This window comes from Mobula birostris, chromosome 30, assembly GCF_030028105.1.
Source record: "Mobula birostris isolate sMobBir1 chromosome 30, sMobBir1.hap1, whole genome shotgun sequence".
In the NCBI taxonomy this organism is placed as follows: Eukaryota; Metazoa; Chordata; class Chondrichthyes; order Myliobatiformes; family Myliobatidae; genus Mobula; species Mobula birostris.
This window is the reverse complement of record NC_092399.1, coordinates 32044151-32062770: the sequence shown is the minus strand read 5'-3', so window position 1 is coordinate 32062770 and position 18620 is coordinate 32044151. Positions and strand designations below refer to the sequence as shown.

Genomic DNA, 18620 nt, shown 5'->3' with positions numbered 1-18620 from the left:
AGAGGAGGCTGGAGTGGGACTGTAATATAGACTTTTCTAAGGATGGTGCAAGTAAGTTTCCATAGCTGTTCATTTGATTCGGAGACGGTAAGAAGAGTTAAAGGAAATGTCATTTAGGAACAACTAACAAAGACCAGTGGTGAAGGAATTAAAGGTATTTATTTGGGCCTAATAGATCTCATGTAATGATGCAATGGGATTGAGGTCTTTAGCCCTGAACAATGATGACAATATAGAAATGACTATGCTGCATGGGGATTTCCCCCTAACTTCCACTGAATCAAATTTACAAGAACGTCTTCATGTTGCACTTGGTGAACTGATGTCAGGTACGACACTTTCTGCAATTCAGACCTTTGTCAATGTTTGGATTAAGGCTGCAAAGAGGCCTGGAGCTGGGTGGTGGTGGCAGCATCCAAACCGAGTGAAAGGGAGGCTGTTGGTGAGTGTTCCATTGCCTTGCTGATGACTGGGGCTGTTCTGACAGGATGGGAACTGGTTGGAATGCTTTTGTCCTGCTGTTGTCAGGAGAAGTTTGACACAAGGTTAGTTCCCGGGATGGCGGAACTGTCATATGTTGAAAGATTGGAGCGCCTGGGCTTGTATACACTGGAATTTAGAAGGATGCGAGGGGATCTGATTGAAACATATAAGATTATTAAGGGATTGGACTTGCTGGAGGCAGGAAGCATGCTCCTGCTGATGGGTGAGTCCAGAACCAGAGGCCACAGTTTAAGAATAAGGGGTAGGCCATTTAGAACAGAGCTGAGGAAAAACTTTTTCACCCAGAGAGTGGTGGATATGTGGAATGCTCTGCCCCAGAAGGCAGTGGAGGCCAAGTCTCTGGACGCTTTCAAGAAAGAGATGGATAGAGCTCTTAAAGATAGTGGAATCAAAGGTTATGGGGATAAGGCAGGAATGGGATACTGATTGTGGATGATAAGCCATGATCACAGTGAATGGAGGTGCTGGCTCAAAGGGCCGAATGGCCTACTCCTGCACCTATTGTCTATTATCATCAGGTATACGTTTCTCCTGGAGAAACTAGACTAGGCAGCAGAGTGGTGCAGCTGGTAGAACAACTGCCTTACGGCTCCAGTTACCTGGCTTCAATCCTGACCTCCAGTGTGGTGTTTGTGCATTCTCTGTGTAACATCATGAGTTCCCTCCCGGGCTCTGGTCACCCCCAGCATCTTAAAGACATGGGGATTTGTAAGTTAATTGGCTGCTGTGTATTGTCCCTATTTTGTAGCTGAGTGGCAGAATCTGGGGAGAATAAAATGTAACATTGGTGGAAATGGGAGTTTGATGGTTGGTGGGATCTCAGTGGAAAGAAGCGTCTGTTCCTACAATAATGATGCAGGGTTATTGTTAACCCCAACCCACCTTTGCCTGGGGGCCTTTGCTGTATGCAGCACTCTCAGCAGTGATCACCCACAAGGGTGGGGACATCAGAAGGACACTGGGGTGGATTGTTCACAGCATGTCAGACAGACTGAACATAGCTAGGTCCAGATTGTTTCCTTTCCCTGTTTGTTTGTTCATTATGTGCCGTGACATATGATGTGGGTGATCATGGTCTTTCCATGACCATGATTGTTCTTGGCAATTTTTTTCTATTGAAATCGTTTGCCATCGTCTTCTTCTGGGCAGTGTCTTTACAAGACAGGTGATCCCAGCCATTATCAATATTCTTCACAGACTGTCTGCCAGTCATCAGTGGTCACATACCCAGGACTTATCGGTATGCACCTGCTGCTTATATGACCATCCACCACCTGCTCCCATGGCTCCATGTGACCCTGATCGGGGAGCTAAGCAGGTGCTACACCTTGTCCAAGAGTAACCTGCAGGCTAGCAGAGGGAAGGAGTGCCTTATACCTCCTTCGGAGAGACGTATCTCTACTCCGTCATCCTGTTAGTCATCTAAACAAGGTAAAACAGCATAACTTTGATCTGATCATCTTCTATGGTGAAACTTTATGACAGCATCTGCCCAAATTAGTGACAATCTAAAAATTCTCTCACAAGCTATATAAATTTTGAGTAGAGATTATCATTGATTAATGAATTCGTAACAATAATTATTTTTAAAGGAAAAAATGAGTTCTGCTTAGTTACGTGCATTCATTGCTTTATTATTCATGAAAGTATAACAGAGATAGATTGAAATAAATAAAGCATCTTTGAAATCCTGCTAAAACCATTAATAGTAATTTTTAAAAAAGACAATAGGAAAAAAACATAATATCTAAATAGTAATATTGTAACCGTTTACTATCTCACTGCCTTCAGGCTGTAACAAAATCATTCACTGCTTCATTTGGCAGTAAAGATAATCATCATGAATATTTTTATTAGGGGTGGTGTTTAAAGAACGTAAGGGTGGCACCGCATGTGCCTGCAAAATTTTTGCGTGTGCCATCTTGGGCACATGTGCCATAGGTTCACCACCCCTGTACAGGATACTTGGGCCTGTCAACGACCAGAGCTCACAGGCTGCAATCGTTGACTCTGTTCTCTCTGCATGGATGCAGATTCTAAATGTAAACCGCATTTCCTGCCTTATCACTGTCTCCACGGTTTGACAGGTACACCGTCAAAGACACAGGTACATTGACTTGGGACGGTGTGCTTTTATGGGTAATTTACCCTCGAGCGCGGTACTACACCAGTCGAAGGGTCTCGGCCCGAAACGTTGACCGTACTTTTTTCGTAACCGCTGCCTGGCCCGCTGAGTTTCTCTAGCAAGTTGTGTGTGGTGATTTGATTTCCAGCATCTGCAGATTTTCTCTTGTTTGTGACTCACCAGCTGTCACACTGGGAAAGAGCCTCACCATCCAACAGTCTTGAGCTATGCTCATACAACAATATCAAATGCTGGGAGAGATAAAAATCAGCTGATCTGTTTAAAGAGAAACGGTCAGCATTTCGGAGACGCGAGACTGCAGATGCTGGAATCTGGAACAACAAACTGCGAGAGGAACTCTGCGAGTCGAGCAGCATCTGTGGGGCGGGAGAATTGCCAACGCTTCGGGTCGAGACCCTCGATCCGTTCAGACGTTGATGCCGTGTGACCGACTTCTTCCTGCAGTTTGCTTTTCTAAAAATAGGTCAACGCTTCGAATTTTCTTCATTTTCTGTTTTAATTTCAGATTTCACTGTATATCAAATCAAACCATATCGGGGCATGTAACACATTCGATCACATCGACGCATGTCTTTACAAACAGACGCAGATAACATATATCTGTAAATTACCGATTAACTAAAATTATCATCAACGAACGTGGACTAACTAGTAAACAATTCCCGCTTGATTTCCATAGATATTTCTAGATTTGCAGGTGCGGCGTCGTCTAAAGAAGAGCTGATCAGGAAAGAAGACGGTGCGGATTCAGTGGCGCATAAAGAGCGAAAACTTCGGGGGATGTGGGATAATCATGTCATCAGGATGGAGAAGTTGTGGCTGGGACTAGAGCGAAAGGGAGCCGGGAGCGCGCAGAGTGCAGCCGCGTTGTTCTCTGCAGTCTGTAGACTCAACAAGTTTACCTTCCCTGCGGGTCTTTGTAACACGTCGCACGGGCAGATTGCGAGCAAAGGGAGGAGGGCAGCGGAGAGCTGGGTCGTGAGTGCGCCGCCAGGGAGCCTGCACCAACGCAGATAACCACGAGGGAAGCGGGAGGAGATAGGAATTTGCCTTGTGCAGGAATTCAGCCTGGCTGCGTCACTGTTTCATTCGGCTCTGGAGCTGGGCAAGGGTTAAAGAGCACGGCGGCGTGCTCCTTTATTCCACCAGCGGACAAGTTTATTTTCCTGCTGAAGGAGCCGCGGCCGTCTGAGAGGGAGGAGGGGGGTAGGCAAGCGAGGAGCTGGTTGGGCTGCGGAATCTTTTGTCATCCCAGTTTTTTTTTGCCTGGCGGGGGGCGGGGTGTGGGAAGAACTGGAGCCCGTGGACCGTCGGTGCCAGCGCCGGAACGAGCGAAGAACCCCTTGTGGTTCGCTTTTTTTTAATCCGGGAGATTGAAGGGGGTTAGGCATGAGCCCGGGAGCGGGAGGATCGCGGACGGTGTGAACGCCAGCCGGTCGGCACGACATGGAGAACCAACAAGTCCCGTCGCAGTGTAAGTTCGGCTTCAGCCTGGGGCGACCCGGGTCAACGCGATGGGATCCGTGCTCGGCGCTGCTCCACTCGGGGGTTCTGACTGGGAGCTGGCGACCGAGGGGGTTATCCGGTGGTGGAAAGACTGGGATGGGCTGACTTTACCTTGCATCTCCCCCCCTTCTCTCCTTTCCCCCTTTCTTCACTCTCCTCTTTCCCCTTCATTTTCCCCTCCGCCGATGGACGTGCATACTGTGGAAATTACTACAGTTAGGGAGCAAATCTACCCGACGATCCCTGTGTACGGGAAAGGATAGGAATGCGACTGGAAGATTGACCACTTCCATTGCCCAGTCGCCTGTCCCTGTTCTGTTCCGTTCCGTTACGGCCTCGGCCACTGCCCCGCCCTCTCGTCTCGTTAAACTTTCTCGGTCATTGCATCGGAATTCAGCGGGCGTTCATTCAGAGTGAGGCAGCAGCCCCTATCCGCACGGCCTGGCGGAGTGAAGGGGAGGGCAGTTAATCCCCGGTCTCGCCACAATGAGAGGCCGATGTGGCGTTGCGAGGCCACAGCCCGGAGACCTCCTGGGTCACAGCTGCCGGCCAGACACCGCCGTGACCACGTAAAACGTATCTAGAACTCCCAGCGCTGAGGATGTAAGCGCTCTCCCAGACCCTGTGCCTCTCGATGAAAGCCTCCCTGCACGTGTAAGAGCAGCCGGGCATTGATCCCCTCAGAACGCCGGGGCGCAAACCTATCAACCGCCCCTCCTCTCGTCACCCTCTCCACGGCCTTTATTGTTGTCACCACACCCTGCTCTTTACCCTGCCATCCCATCCGCTACAGACCCCATTCTCAGGATCTCCAACCCCACTAACCCTCTGATCTCTTAGTCGTTCTTCTCCGCAGTCCCCAGCCTTTCTCCCCATCTGTTTCTTCCGCCCCATCTTCCTCTCTCCGTTACCTCTATTCTCTCCTGCCCCTATCCCCCTTTTCTCTTCTTGCCCATAGACCCCTCCCCTGTCGTTTTCACCTCCCCTCTGTTCCCTTCTGTCTCTGTTTCTTCTTCCCTCCCCCCTTATCTTCTCTTAGTGGTTAGGCTCTTCTTCTCCCCACCCCCCCAGAAAAACAATTCTTCCCTCCTCACTCGCCCTGTTTGGACTTCCTTTTGCTTTTCAGACTCCTCACTCCCGGTATCTGTAATGGAAATGCCTTTGTTACTCTGGGTGTGGGGTGTGGTGGGACAAGGACATTTAACAAGTTTCTGTAAACCTTGTTTTACTGTATTGTTACATGCACGGTGTGAGCAGAATGTTAAGTCCATGCTTGTAGTTATATATGAGCTGAAGGTCATCAAAACACTATGGGATGTACAGTTGTGAATGAGCCTGCAGACAGCTATCTGGGATCAACATCTCCACCTCACCCAGTGGGATCGACTGTCTTGTCAAATCATGAAGTAAGGGACTTCGGATTTGGGGAGTAGTTTCAAAAGCATTAAAACAGGATTGAAGAAGGATCTGGTGCTTTAGTGCATTAATACAGGGTTGTTGGTCTTTGGAGGGCCTATTATTTTGATCTTGAGACCTCTCAAAGCCCTGAGGTTTTCTAACCAGTGAAGTGTTTTCCAAGTCTATTTGAAGTGCTGGAGATCCGGAAAGTACACCAGATCCTAGAAATAGCAGCATGGTCTTGGTCAGGTAATCTATCCCAGCAGTGTAGAGTGAAGCCAGCCAGGCCCCTTGTTCTTCTCTGGTATTGCTGTGGACTATCTTGTGTTCAAGTGGGTGGATGAGCAGGACTTGGTTCACCTGAAGGATGGCCCCTTTACCAGTGCAGCCTTCTGACTCAGAGTTGAATTTATTACCCTGCACCCATGACTGATGTTAATTGAGCGACTGTTCATGATGACTTTCCAAAACGATTGTATTGTCCACCCATCATCACCTGTCCTTCCAGCTTAGTCACTTGAACTGGGGCTTACCACGCTGTTTAATTATCCCTTTGACCTTCATGCTTGGTCCATTAAATACTACCGTCTACTTTAATGTGTTGACACCTTAGGAAAGAGATGGCCCTTCTTTGTAAGATACATCGATAAGTACATGGAAAGCAAGGGTTCAGAGGAGTATCAATCAAACTTGGCCAAATGAGACTTGCTGAGGTTGGTATCTGGTTTGATGCGGATGAAGTGAGCCAAATGGCCCGTTTCATTGCTGTACGACTCTCTAATTCTATGATATTAAAAAGCACTGAATAACTGCAAGAAATGCATTGAGTCCACTCGCTCTGGTAAAAGATGATACTCAGCTACCTGAGTGTCTGAGGGTGGGGGGGGAGGTGGTATAAGCTGTTCCTAAAACATTGAGTGTGGGTCTTCAAGCTCCTGTGGTAATGAGAAGAGGGCATGTCCTGGATGGTGTGAGTCTTTAGTGATGGATGCTGCCCCCTTAAGGCTGCCTCTTGAAAATGTCCATCATAGGGAAGGTGGTGCCCATGATGAAACTGGCTGAGTATAAAATTCTCTGTGGTCTCTTCTGATCCTGCACATTGGATCAGGCGGTGTTGCAGTCAGACTGTATTCACAAACTGGTCCTTGGCAACATTATTGAAACCAGAGCATCATTTTCTAAGTTTGTGCTGGTGGTACTCAGCTCCATCTCCATGCTGCCGCTGGCCTCCTTTCCACCCTCTGGCTTCTGCTCAGGGCTGCAGTCCAACATGTCAACTGCTTATTCCCTTCCGTAGATGCTGAGTTCCTCCAACGTTTTGTGCGTGTTGCTCAGTATTTACAGCATCTGCAGAATCTCTTGAGTCTATGATACTGCCTCTGAACTGCCAGGTTGCATGACCGCAACCAACTCTGACATTCTTCACCTAATGAGCAAATATTGGGAATGAATGGATTGTTCTTGGATTAGCAGGCTGTGTCTACTGGGGTGCCACGGGCATCAAATGGTTTGTTCCCACCTTCATCAAAGATTTGGCTGAAGGGGTTAAACGTCATGTTGCCAAGATTGCTAATGAAGCTAAACTAGTTGAGACTGAGTACAGAGGAGAATGTAAAAAAGGCTTCAAGATGCCATGGACAAGTTGTGGGAACAGAAGAGAACATGACAGATGGAAGACAGTGCAGAAAAATGTTAAATAGAGAAAGATTGAGTGGTGATGTTCAAAAGGATCTAAATATATTTGTATATGGGTCATTGAAGGTCAGCAGATGGAACTTTAGCCATTGGGTTTTGGGTGCGGGAGTAAACATGACTTGCTGCAATTAATCCTTCCTGAAACCATCCCTGAACTACTGTGTACAGTCTTGGCTTTTACGCTATAAAGGATGTACTTGACATGGAGGGAGTACAGTGAGGACTCAGCAGATGGGTTCTAGGCATGGCGACTTTGTGGTTATGGAGCTGTTGGGTCAACTGGGAGTTTGGAAGAATAAGAGAAGATCTTGTTGAAACTTATGAAATTCTGAAATTGTTGGACGGGCTGCACGTAAGGAAGAAGTTTCTGCAGCTCAGGAAGCAAAGTTTCAGAAGAAAGGGCAGGCTGTTTAGGACTAAAATGAGAAGAAATCTCTTCATTGAGAGGGTAGTGAGCCTTTGGAATTTTTTTGACCTAGAGCTCTGTTGTGGCTCCCTCATTGACCATTTAAAACAGATTGTGAATTCTGGAATATTGAGAGAATTGAGGGTTCTGGTGTAATGCAGTAAAATGTCTCTGAGGCAGAATATGGCCAGGACTGTTCATGGGGCCTGATAGTCTACTTCCTGCTCTTATTCCTTATCTCCTTGCCCTTCAAAGACTTAGACATCTTCCTGCTTAACAGAATGTTTAACAATCTTCCCCAATATCTCCTCTTGTTTCTCAAACAAATTTTATTCTCCTGTGGTCCTGCTAAATGCTTTCAATATAGGAAATAGGAGCAGGAGATTGTGATTAGTTGGAGCCCATTCTGGAATCACTCGTACCTTATTGGTCATAGCCTGTCAGCTTCAGAATGGTTGATTAACCGCCTTCCCTTTATTCCATGGTCCACTCCCCTGTCCTGTCAGATTTCTCCTTCTTCAGCCCTTTATCTCTTCCACTAATCATTTCCCAGCTTCTCACATAATATCCATCAGCTGATCTCTCCTATCATCTCAAACAAGATAAATTCTGCAGATGCTGGAAATCCAAAGCAACACACACAAAATCCTGGAGGAACTCAGCAGGCCAGGCAGCATCTATGGGAAAAAAAGTAAACAGTCAACGTTTCGGGCTGAGACCCTTCATCAGATGATAGGGGTCACCTATCATCTGCCAGCTTGTACTCCTCCACCTTCCCCGCCGCATTATTCGGGCCTCTGTCCCCTCCTTTCCAGTCCTAATGAAGCATCTCACCCTGAAATGTTGACCATTTATTTCCCTCCGTGAATGCTACTTGAGCTGCTGAGCTTCTCCAGTGTTTTGTGTTTGTTGATTGAATTAATCCTTTGATTTGCCTTTTGTCTGAAAATTATTTCTCAGTTTCTGGTCAGTATACGAGGGATGATTGATAGTTTGTGGCCTAAGGTAGAAGGGGTTAATTTTAGAAAACCTAGCACATTTATTTCTCAACATAGTCCCCTCCTACATTTACACACTTAGTCCAGCGGTCGTGGAGCATACGGATCCCTTCTTTGTAGAAGTCGGCGTCTTGGACCTCCAGAAGTGGTCCACAGCAGGGGTGATTGATAAGTTTGTGGCCTGAGGTGGAAGGACATGAGTTATTAACTTCCTGCATAATCACTCGAAGAGTTGAACTGCACGTGCATGTAACGAGAGCTGTGTAACTCATCTGCTTCTACCTTAGGCCACAAACTTATCAATCACCCCTGCTGTGGACCACTTTTGGGAGGTCCAAGATGCTGACTTCTACAAAGAAGGGATCCATATGCTCCATGACCAGTAGACTAAGTGTGTAAATGTAGGAGAGGACTATGTTGAGAAATAAATGTGCTAGGTTTTCTAAAATTAAATCCTACCTTAGGCCACGAACTTATCAATCACCCCTTGTATTACAATTCCACATATTCTTCTTGATCAGACTTCCTTGTGGGACATTCTGAAAACCCAAATACATTGTATGTACTGGTTTTCCTTTATCTGTACTGTGAGTCACATCTTGAAAGAGCTCCAGCAGATTAGTCAAACATAATTTTCTCTTCATAAATACATGTTCAGTCATATTCTTTTCAAGATGTTCTGTTATTATATTCTTGTATTCCAGCACTTGCCCTATGACTGTTGCTTGATAACATTGGTAGTTCCTGGCTTTCTTTCACCCTCCTTAAATAGTGGAGATACAGTTTCTAGCCTCCAGTCATCAGATACAAATCCAGAATCTATAGAGTTTTGGAAAATGATACCTGGATTCTGCTACCTCTGAAGCTATCTTTCAAAACCCTGTAGATATTTGGATGCTTGGGATTTACCAGTTTTTACACTCACCAGTTTCCTCAGTTCTTTGTTCTCATTCGATCCAGAATTCTCCAAATAAAAATATGTATAGCAGATTTTGTGAATCTTCCATGAATGGCAGTCCCTCTGCCACCTCCTTATTTCCCGTTAATAATCCTCCGCTTTCTGCCTGTAAGGAGCACCCACTTGCCCTTGCTTGTCCTTTTTAATGTTTGTACAGATTGACTAGCCCTTATCTGAAATTTCAAAATCCAAAATCCGACTATTTTTAGAGTGTTGGCGTGACGCCACAATTGGAAAATTGCACAAGATGCTGGGAGGCTTCCTGGGTGATGTGCAGGTTTCTGTTCACCACAGACAATTCTGAGAAATGACCTCATGTATTGAACAGAAGTTAATGAAAAATAGAAAAACACTGCCGAAAGCAATAAATGAAGATGCTTGTCGGGTATGGTCAGTGTTGGAATGAACATATGCCGCTTAACGGTATGTTGATCATGAAACAAGCAAAGACCTATCAGAGTGAACTGAACGTTGAAGGTAGCTGTGAAAATTCAGCAGGCTGGCTGCAGAAATTTAAGAAAAGCCACGGCGTTACATATTTAAAGCAACGACAATCTAGCACCAGAACAAGTCTACGATGCTGATTGTTTTTGTACCTTACATAAAGCCTATGTGTGTGTGTGTGTATATATATATATATAGAAAAAAAGTTAAAATACAGGTTTCCCCCACTATCCGAAGGTAGACCGTTCCTATGAAACCTTTCGTAAGCCGAAATGGCGTAAAGTGAATGGGTAAAATTTTTGAATGTTCCCAGACCCAAAAAATAACCTACCAAATCATACCAAATATCACATAAACCTAAAATAACACATAACATATAGTAAAAGCAGGAATGATATGATAAATACACAGCCTATATAAAGTAGAGATAATGTATGTACAGTGTAGTTTCACTTATCAGAATCGGAAAGATTTAGCCAAAACCAATTTGTAGAAAAAAATTGGCACATACACATGCGCACACACCTGCCCGCGCAAGGCTTCACGGTCATGGTAATCTTTCTCGGGGTAAACACAAGTTTAAAGCGGACGCCTTTTTTCGTAAAAGCGAAAATCCTCCTTTGATTTCTTTTGGTTAGCAAAAACAGGTACTGATGTAGGTCTTTCATAAAAGCGAAGTGTCGTGAAGTGAACTTTCGTAAAGCGGGGGACACCTGTACAGATATAGTGTGCTGTAACCTTTTAATTAAAATGTGGCATTGTAGGTGGAGACAGAAAGCCTGCCGTTGTTTGTTGTACAACAGCTAATTCAGGTGTTCACCCAATGCTGCTTTTGTTACCCTGAACACATTAGATTAATGATATGTAATAATTTCTGTTGTTGAGCACATATGTGTGATAAGCAAGTGTAAGACAGAATGCTTTATGGTAGCACATAGATTCAGAGTTGGAAATGATGGCGATCCCAAGCTATCTCATTATATACTCCAAAATCCAATACACTTCTGGCCCAAGGTATTTTGGATAAGGGGGTACTCGACCTGTATCACTGTGTTAAAGTTTTTGTAGTCAGCCTGCTCTTATATTTTATCTTGTCTCTTTTTTTTAATATCTTGGTCCTCTTTTGCTGGATTCTTGGGATGTTTTGCTCTGTTCAAAGTACATTTATTATCGAGCTATGTACACAGTCTACATGGTCTTCTTGCAGGCAGCCACAAAACAAATATACACCATAGAATCTGTTTAAAGAAAACTCCCCGCACAACAAGGCCATCAGACATGTGGGGAAAAAACAGAACTAGTCACGCAAACAGCAAAAAGAGAACAAATAACACACAAAACATTAAACATCAAGCAGTAGAGTTCTCAAAAAGTGATACCGTAGCCATGAGCTGCTGAGGCGAGTCAACGGCTTCAGATCACAGCTGCAGATCCAGTTCCACGCTGAACTGCCCTGATCAATTCTTGCAAATAGTGAAACGAAAGCATCACTGAGGACAGAAACATCGAGCCACGGCCGAAAGTGAGTCCACAGCCATGAGCTGCCGAGACGATCGAACCTTGCAGCATGGGACCCAAGACTCCTGTACCTTCCGTTGGCAGTAGTGAGAGGGAAACTGGTCAAATGCAGGCAGACAACACTGAACACCCGTTCATTTTCTGCTCTTGTCCTCGTCGATTTTAATCTTGCTCGATGCTTTAATTGGCATAGAATAAAGGAACCAACCACAGGTTTGTATTCTGCCATTAGGAATCGATGCGGCATGCACCCCTCTCGATATCAGGTCACAGAAGCGCCAGATCATTCAGTCAGCCCACAAACACGTTCTTAAGAAGGAAGTTGCAGGCTGCAATTGATCCCTGTTCAGAAGAAGTAGAGGAGTAGCCAGTAGTTTTGTAAAATGTTGCTGTTGCTCACACAGGAGAACAAATTTGTTTGGAAGTGTTGCTTCCTCAGAAATGCTTTGATACACTGCTTGATGCTGAACACAAATAGAATTTCGGACTACTTGTATCATGTAGGAATTTGGAGAACACGAAGTTAACTTTTATCGAACATTAGGCATTCAGTTGCATAACATTGCTGACACTTTGCAATAGTTCAACAAAATATTTTTAGCTTAGTTAATTTTCATTTGTATTCAGTGTCTGAGTCTTCTCGCTTAAGCGCCCAACAATAATCAGTCAGCATTGCTGGATTCCAGTTGCCCTGATACCATTTCTCCATGACCACAATGTTCTGGTGAAATCTTGACAAGATTTTCAGGGAAGAAGACTAAATGGGAATGAATCTTTAGTGTCATGTTGCTCTTCATTGTTTTGTATGCTTGAAGCATGTTGTCAACCAGCTGCATGTAGTTTGGCGCTCTGTAGTTGCCAAGAACATTTTCAACAACATCCCTGAATGCCTTCCATGCGATTTTTCTCTGGTCCCACTAGAAGTTCTTTGAATTACTTGTCATTGATGACCTGTTTGATTTGTGGACCAACAAAAATACCTTCCTTAATATTGGCATTAGTTATTTGGATTTGAATTATGAACTGAAATAACAAATATAGGTGATATTTTTTGAAAAATGGTGCATGATAAGGAAATTTCATGATGATTTTCATGATCAGCAGCCCAAAATCCACAAGATACACCCGAAGTATTCAGGAAGTAAAATCTTTGTTGCCCAGTGTCATTGGTGCCATCTTGCTATAAGTCATTAAAGCACCTGCCTAAATATATGGATGCTAATGTTGAATAGTTAATATCCATAAATGCAGTTCAGAATTTCTGCTGGACTGACAAGCATACAGTGGCTGACCTAAGATCTCACAGTAGCAACCAATTAGATGTGTCCCATTTCAATATCCTATAGCGGGACTCTTGTTGGTCCCATAGTGGATCTGATTGGATGCACACAGTGTGAAGTTGAGATTGGTGGTTAGAGTGAGTGAGGTGACGTACAATGGTTCTTCAAGTGAATCTTAGACAAAGGACAAAGTGTAAGTGCCTGTCTATGAATTGGTTGGATCCTAGTGGAATCCCCCATCAATACCAAGCTGAGTAATAATGTACCATCTGCTTAGCATTTTCTGAAGCCTGTCTGATAATACATTGCTGTCAAATGACAGAACCTAGCAAAACTCTTGATCCAGTATCTTAATTAGCACCATGTTCTATTCATTCATCACCTCTATTATTGGTCTACACTGGTTTGTAAACCAACTTCTAAATCTTAAAATTCTCACCCTTGTTACCCAATCCCTCCATGGTCACTCCATCAGTCTCCTGCAGTCTACAATCCTCTGATAGCAACGGCCTCGTATGGGTCTTGAGTTTCCTTCCTCATGTAATTAGTCATCTCCATCCAAAACTCAACACTCCCTCTTAGTCTCTATGCTCCTTTATGATTTCTTAAAACTTCCTACTTTGAGTTTTTGGTTGCCTGGCCTAAAGTTACCTCCATTTAATCTGTGGTCTTGTGCAATTGCTGTAGGGAATAAGGAAATGTAAATTGCTGATAAGAAATTCTAGGTTGATGAATCATTATCAAATCAAAATATTCTATAACCTTACATTAAACCATATATAATGAGGTTGAAATAGTTGAGCTAATTGACATCAATGTGAATAAAATAGCATCTTGCAATCAAAGTAATTACAGAATTTACTTCTTTCCAGTCATGATAATGTACAGAGAGAGTGGCAGAAATATTTTATCCAGAATGTTTGATCTTCTGCTTTCACCCACCCAATGCTCCAAGAAGCTCATTGGTAACATTCAAAGATCTCCCAATGAATGCTCAAAGCAAAACAATCTTTTTTTTTGGTGATGTTTCACCATTGGGATCCTACACTCAGTGGCCACTTTGGTGAGTACCTCCTGTACTGAATAAATTGGCCACTGAGTGTATGTTCATGCTTCTATGGCCCATACACTTCAAGGTTTGACATGTTGTGCATTTGGAGATGCTCTTCTGAACCCTGCTGTTGTAATGTGTGGTTATTTGAGCTACTGTTGCCTTCCAAAAGTCCGGCCGTTCTCTGATCTCTCCCATTAACAAAGCATTTTCAACCATAGAACTGCCATTCACTGGATGTTTTTGTTTATTGCATTATTCTCTGCAAACTGTAGGGACAGTTGTGCCTGAAAACATTAGCATATCAGTAGTTTCTGAGATACTCAAACCACCCCATTTGGCACCAGCAATCGACCCACTGTCGAAGTCACTTAGATCACAGTTCTTCCCCATTCTGGTGTTTGGTCTGAACAATAACTGAATTTCTTGATAGTGACTGCATACTTTAATGCAATGCGTTGCTGCTACATGATTAGCTGATTATATATTCACATTAGTGAGCTGCTGTAGAGGTATACTTAATAAAATAGCCACTGAGTGTAAAATTTTACTGTCTTCCCCACATCTCAACCTATCTCCGCCTTACCTTCCCTCTTCCTTTTCCTCCCTGTCCTGCACATCTCCTTGTCTTCCTTCACATTCCCTTGTTTCATTGTCCTTCTTTCCTTCCTTCCCTCTCCATTTCTCTTGGCTCATTCTTCCTCTGCATCCTATTTCCTGTAAGAGAAAGCCAGAGCAGAGTGGGGGGAGCGAGATCATTGGATCGATGTCCTTTGGCGAGGGCAGGATGTGAGCTTGTGCCCGGTACACTGCGAGCTTCCTGGTGAGGTGGAACTCGCATCCTGTCGGCCTGTGCAATGTGATTTAAGCTTATCCACAGCTGAGAGAGTTTGCATTTGACAGTGGAAATAAGCTGCCGTGTTATCAATACAGTGAGACTGAGCAGGAGGTGAAGGTCCACCTCCCCAAGTTTTTTGTAGAGAGTGGGAGGTGTCTGAGCTCAGTATTACTCTGCCGCATTGCTGACACCCACCTGCACTGCATCAGTTTATTCTCCCTGTCCTATTCCACCATTGTCTTCGATTAAGCTCGGTGCTTCACTAAAGGACCATATCCTAAAGCTACCCACCTTGATGGATGTTTAATGATTTGCGTTGCCCAAACTTGGCACTGCAAGCTCCTTCTCTGTGAGGTTTTATAACATCTATGGGAATTCTCTCTCTATTATGTTAACCGTGTCACTGCACACTGCTGAACAATGCGGGAAAATGTATCACCAATGTCACTGCAGATAGATCATCTCCCTAGAGTGTGGCAGTACTATATAATCGCGTACAGAACCGAAAGAGGTCACTTTGGCTGTTGTGTCTGTATCAGTTCTTTGGAAAAGGTCACTGTGCTCCAGTTCTTTCCTGTGGCCCTGCAATGTTTTCCTCATTAGGCGTGAAGTTATTATTGAATATGTTTCTTAATCTTTTTCTTGTTTTATCAAGACCATGATCATCTTGAGCAACACAACCCAAAATGCTGGCAGAGCTCAGCAGGTTAGGCAGCATCTCTGGAAGGGAATAAACAGTGAAGTTTCAGGCCAAGACCCTTCATCAGGTTCCTCCAGCATTTTGTGTGTTGCTCTAGATTCCAGCATCTTCAGAATCTCTTGTGTTTATAATCTTCTAGGTATTCATGCAGCAAATCAGTAACTTGTATTTATGTAGCACCTTAATTCCTCCCTGCACCTTATTTGGCGCGTTGGGAGGTGGGCAACCTTGCTGTTTCTTTAGTGTTTGTCTCTTTTACAAGACCGAGTTGCTAACTCGACACTCAACCTAGTACAGATGGAAAAGGTGCAAGGAGCTGGCTGGATTTGAACCCGAGACCTCTTGTTCCAAAGTCCAGGTGAGGATACAACAACAGCATTGGCACAAACAATCACCTTAATTGGAGTAAATCAATTATGGTGGCCCAGCAATGCAGCAAGTAGACCCATACCCGCAAAGATCTGGTGGTCTGCATTCATTCCTGATGTGCAGAACTGTCTGTGTGGAGTTTGCATGTTGTCCCTGTGGGAGCTCCTGTTTCCTCTCTCATCACTAAGACGTGGTTTGGTTTTACACAGCTAGTTCTGTCTGAGGGCAGTCGGTGGGAATGTGGAGAGAATCCAGAAGGGAACCATTCCTTCAGGGGGTGGACATGGATTTGTGACTCCAGTGGAACAAAATATACAGATGTTTTCAATCCAAGTTTCTTCTGCTGGTATTTGTTTTACAAGGGTAGTCACCTGATAGGAGTCACTGTTCAGTAATGTCACAGAACCAAGTATTAAACAGCATTGAGCAAACTTTGGTCTAATCTCTCAATCCCAGTTCTCCTCAGTCTCTATTATATTCCCAGGGCAGGGTTGATGGGAGCCATCTGTCAGTTTAGTCTGTAATGATGTTATACTTTATTAGGATGTCAGGATGCTTTGCTGCTTTGGAAGAACCAGAAGTTGTCTTTTGGCTGTTAGGATCCAAAACCCTCTAATCCCTAACATAACCACAAGAGATTCTACAGATGCTGGAGAACATACAACATCAATTTCTCTAACTTTTGTTAGTTTTTTCTCCCCCTCTTTCTACAATTCCCCATTCTGGGTCCCCTCTTGCCCCTTTTTACTTCTGCCCATCACCTCCCTCTGGTGGTACTCCTTCCCTTTCTTCAACGGTCCACTCTCCTGTTGTATCAGGTTCCTTCTTCAGTCCTTTACCTTCTCCATTCATCACCTCCCAGTTTGTCACTTCATCTCCCCACCTCACCTGGTCTCACCTATCACCTGCTACACCTTCTCCACACCCCACTACTGTATACTGACCTTCTCCTCCCTTCCTTTCCAGTCCTGATGAAGGGTCTTGGCCCGAAACATCTACTGATTATTCTCCTCCATAGATGGCTGACCTGCTGAGTTCCTCCAACATTTTGAATGTTACCCTCTAATCCTCTGTGCCTCCCTGATGCTTAAACCAAACCTCGAGCCATTTCTGCCCTAATATTTCCTCCTTTAGGGTATGACATTTGTCCCATAAATTGGTCTATGAAGTGCCTGATGTTATTTTGTTCTGATGAGCGCACTGAGCAAATACCAGTAGTTGTTGGTTCTGATGACTGGAAACTGTCTCCGTAACCTACTGTCAGAAATGGAACAATGCCAGTGATTCTGAAGGGGAGGTGTGGCTCAGTCTTTTTGGGAGGGACCTTCTCACATATTCCTTGCATGTAAAGCAAAGGTAAGATGCAGTGCAACACACAAAAGTTGCTGGCTACTAGCTCTTCTTTCAGTTAGTCCTGACGAAGGTCTCGGCCCGAAACGTCAACTGTACCTCTTCCTAGAGATGCTGACTGGCCTGCTGCGTTCACCAGCGACTTTTATGTGTGTTGCTTGAAATTCCAGCATCTGCAGATTTCATCGTGTTTGCGTAAGATGCAGTGTTTTGTTTTGGTTAAAATCATCATTTTGATGCTTGTAGGCTTTACCATCTTATCGATATTAATATAACATTTTAAACAGAGTCATTGTGTACATTTTGACCAGTGACAAAATCAGAACTGCTGAAAATACATAGGTTGGGCAGCATATGTGAAGAGAGAAACAATACTTGAAGCTCTTCAAACAACAGGAATTCTGCAGATGCTGGAAATTCAAGCAACACACATCAAAGTTGCTGGTGGACGCAGCAGGCCAAGCAGCATCTGTAGGAAGAGGTGCAGTCGACGTTTCAGGCCGAGACCCTTCGTCAGGACGATGAGCTCTTCAATTGATACCCTGTTATCAGAGCAAATGAGCCTAATAAAATTCTGTTGCCTTCTCTACAGATGCTGCCTGACTTGCTGAATATGTGCAATGTTATTTTGACTTTTATCTCAGATCTCCAGCATTTGCAGTTTTTCACTTTTCAGGATAGTGGTCAGCATCATCAGGTCCCAAGTGCCCAGTATGTTCCCAGTCACCCTGCCCTCTGTGAGTCAGTTTACAAAGAATTGCTGTTCCATGTAGTTTGAGAAGTATTGAGATGCAAGGTAGAGCATTAGGCTCTGATTAGCTACTGACTTGAGTTTCACTATTTCGTTAACCTCTCAGATCAATAGGTTATAAACTTAATGTTGCTTTCAGAAAGTTTACCGTTGTGAATTGATTCAGATTTGTAACTAGTACAAACCACACTCTACAACATGCACACAGTTCTGCAAATGGGTGGCACAGTAGCGTAACGTTTAGTGCATCACTTTACAGCACCAGCGATCGCAAGTCGGGGTTCGATTTCCGCTGCTGCCTGTAGGGAGTTTGTACGTTCTCCCCATGACCCCGTGTGTTTCTTCCAGGTGCTCCAGTTTCCTCCCACGTTCCAAACAGATGTGTGGTTAGGGTTATGCTATTTTGGCACTGGAAGTCCGGCGACACTGGTGGGCTGCCCAGCGTAATCTTTGCAGATTTGAATTGATGCAAACGACACATTTGCCTATAAATGTTTCAGTGTTTTGATGTACATATGTCAGTCTTTAAATATTTTAAAATGGTAACCAGTGGGATAGGAATTATCACTGAGAGGAGCTCATCTTAGATATACCCAGCCCACCCCTTTTTACATAGAACATTGAAATTTACAGTAAGTTACAGGCCCTTTGGCTCACAATGTTGTGCTGACCATGCACCATCTACTCTAGAAGCTGCCTAGAATTTCC

At 44.3% G+C, this 18620-nt stretch overlaps 1 protein-coding gene across 4 annotated transcripts in view; it reads left to right on the top strand.

Annotated features, from left to right (window-relative positions):
* map7d1a (MAP7 domain containing 1a) overlaps positions 1–18620 on the top strand; it is a 252467-nt gene that overhangs the window by 90692 nt on the left and 143155 nt on the right. Inside the window, exon 1 of one of the 4 annotated variants that reach the window (XM_072247067.1) lies at positions 3773–4124. The exons of the other annotated variants lie outside the window; for them this stretch is intronic. Coding sequence (XP_072103168.1) covers positions 4097–4124 — 28 coding nt within the window. The 5' untranslated portion in view covers positions 3773–4096. Of the gene's footprint in view, positions 1–3772; positions 4125–18620 lie in introns of those variants that run through there. 4 annotated transcript variants of the gene reach the window in all.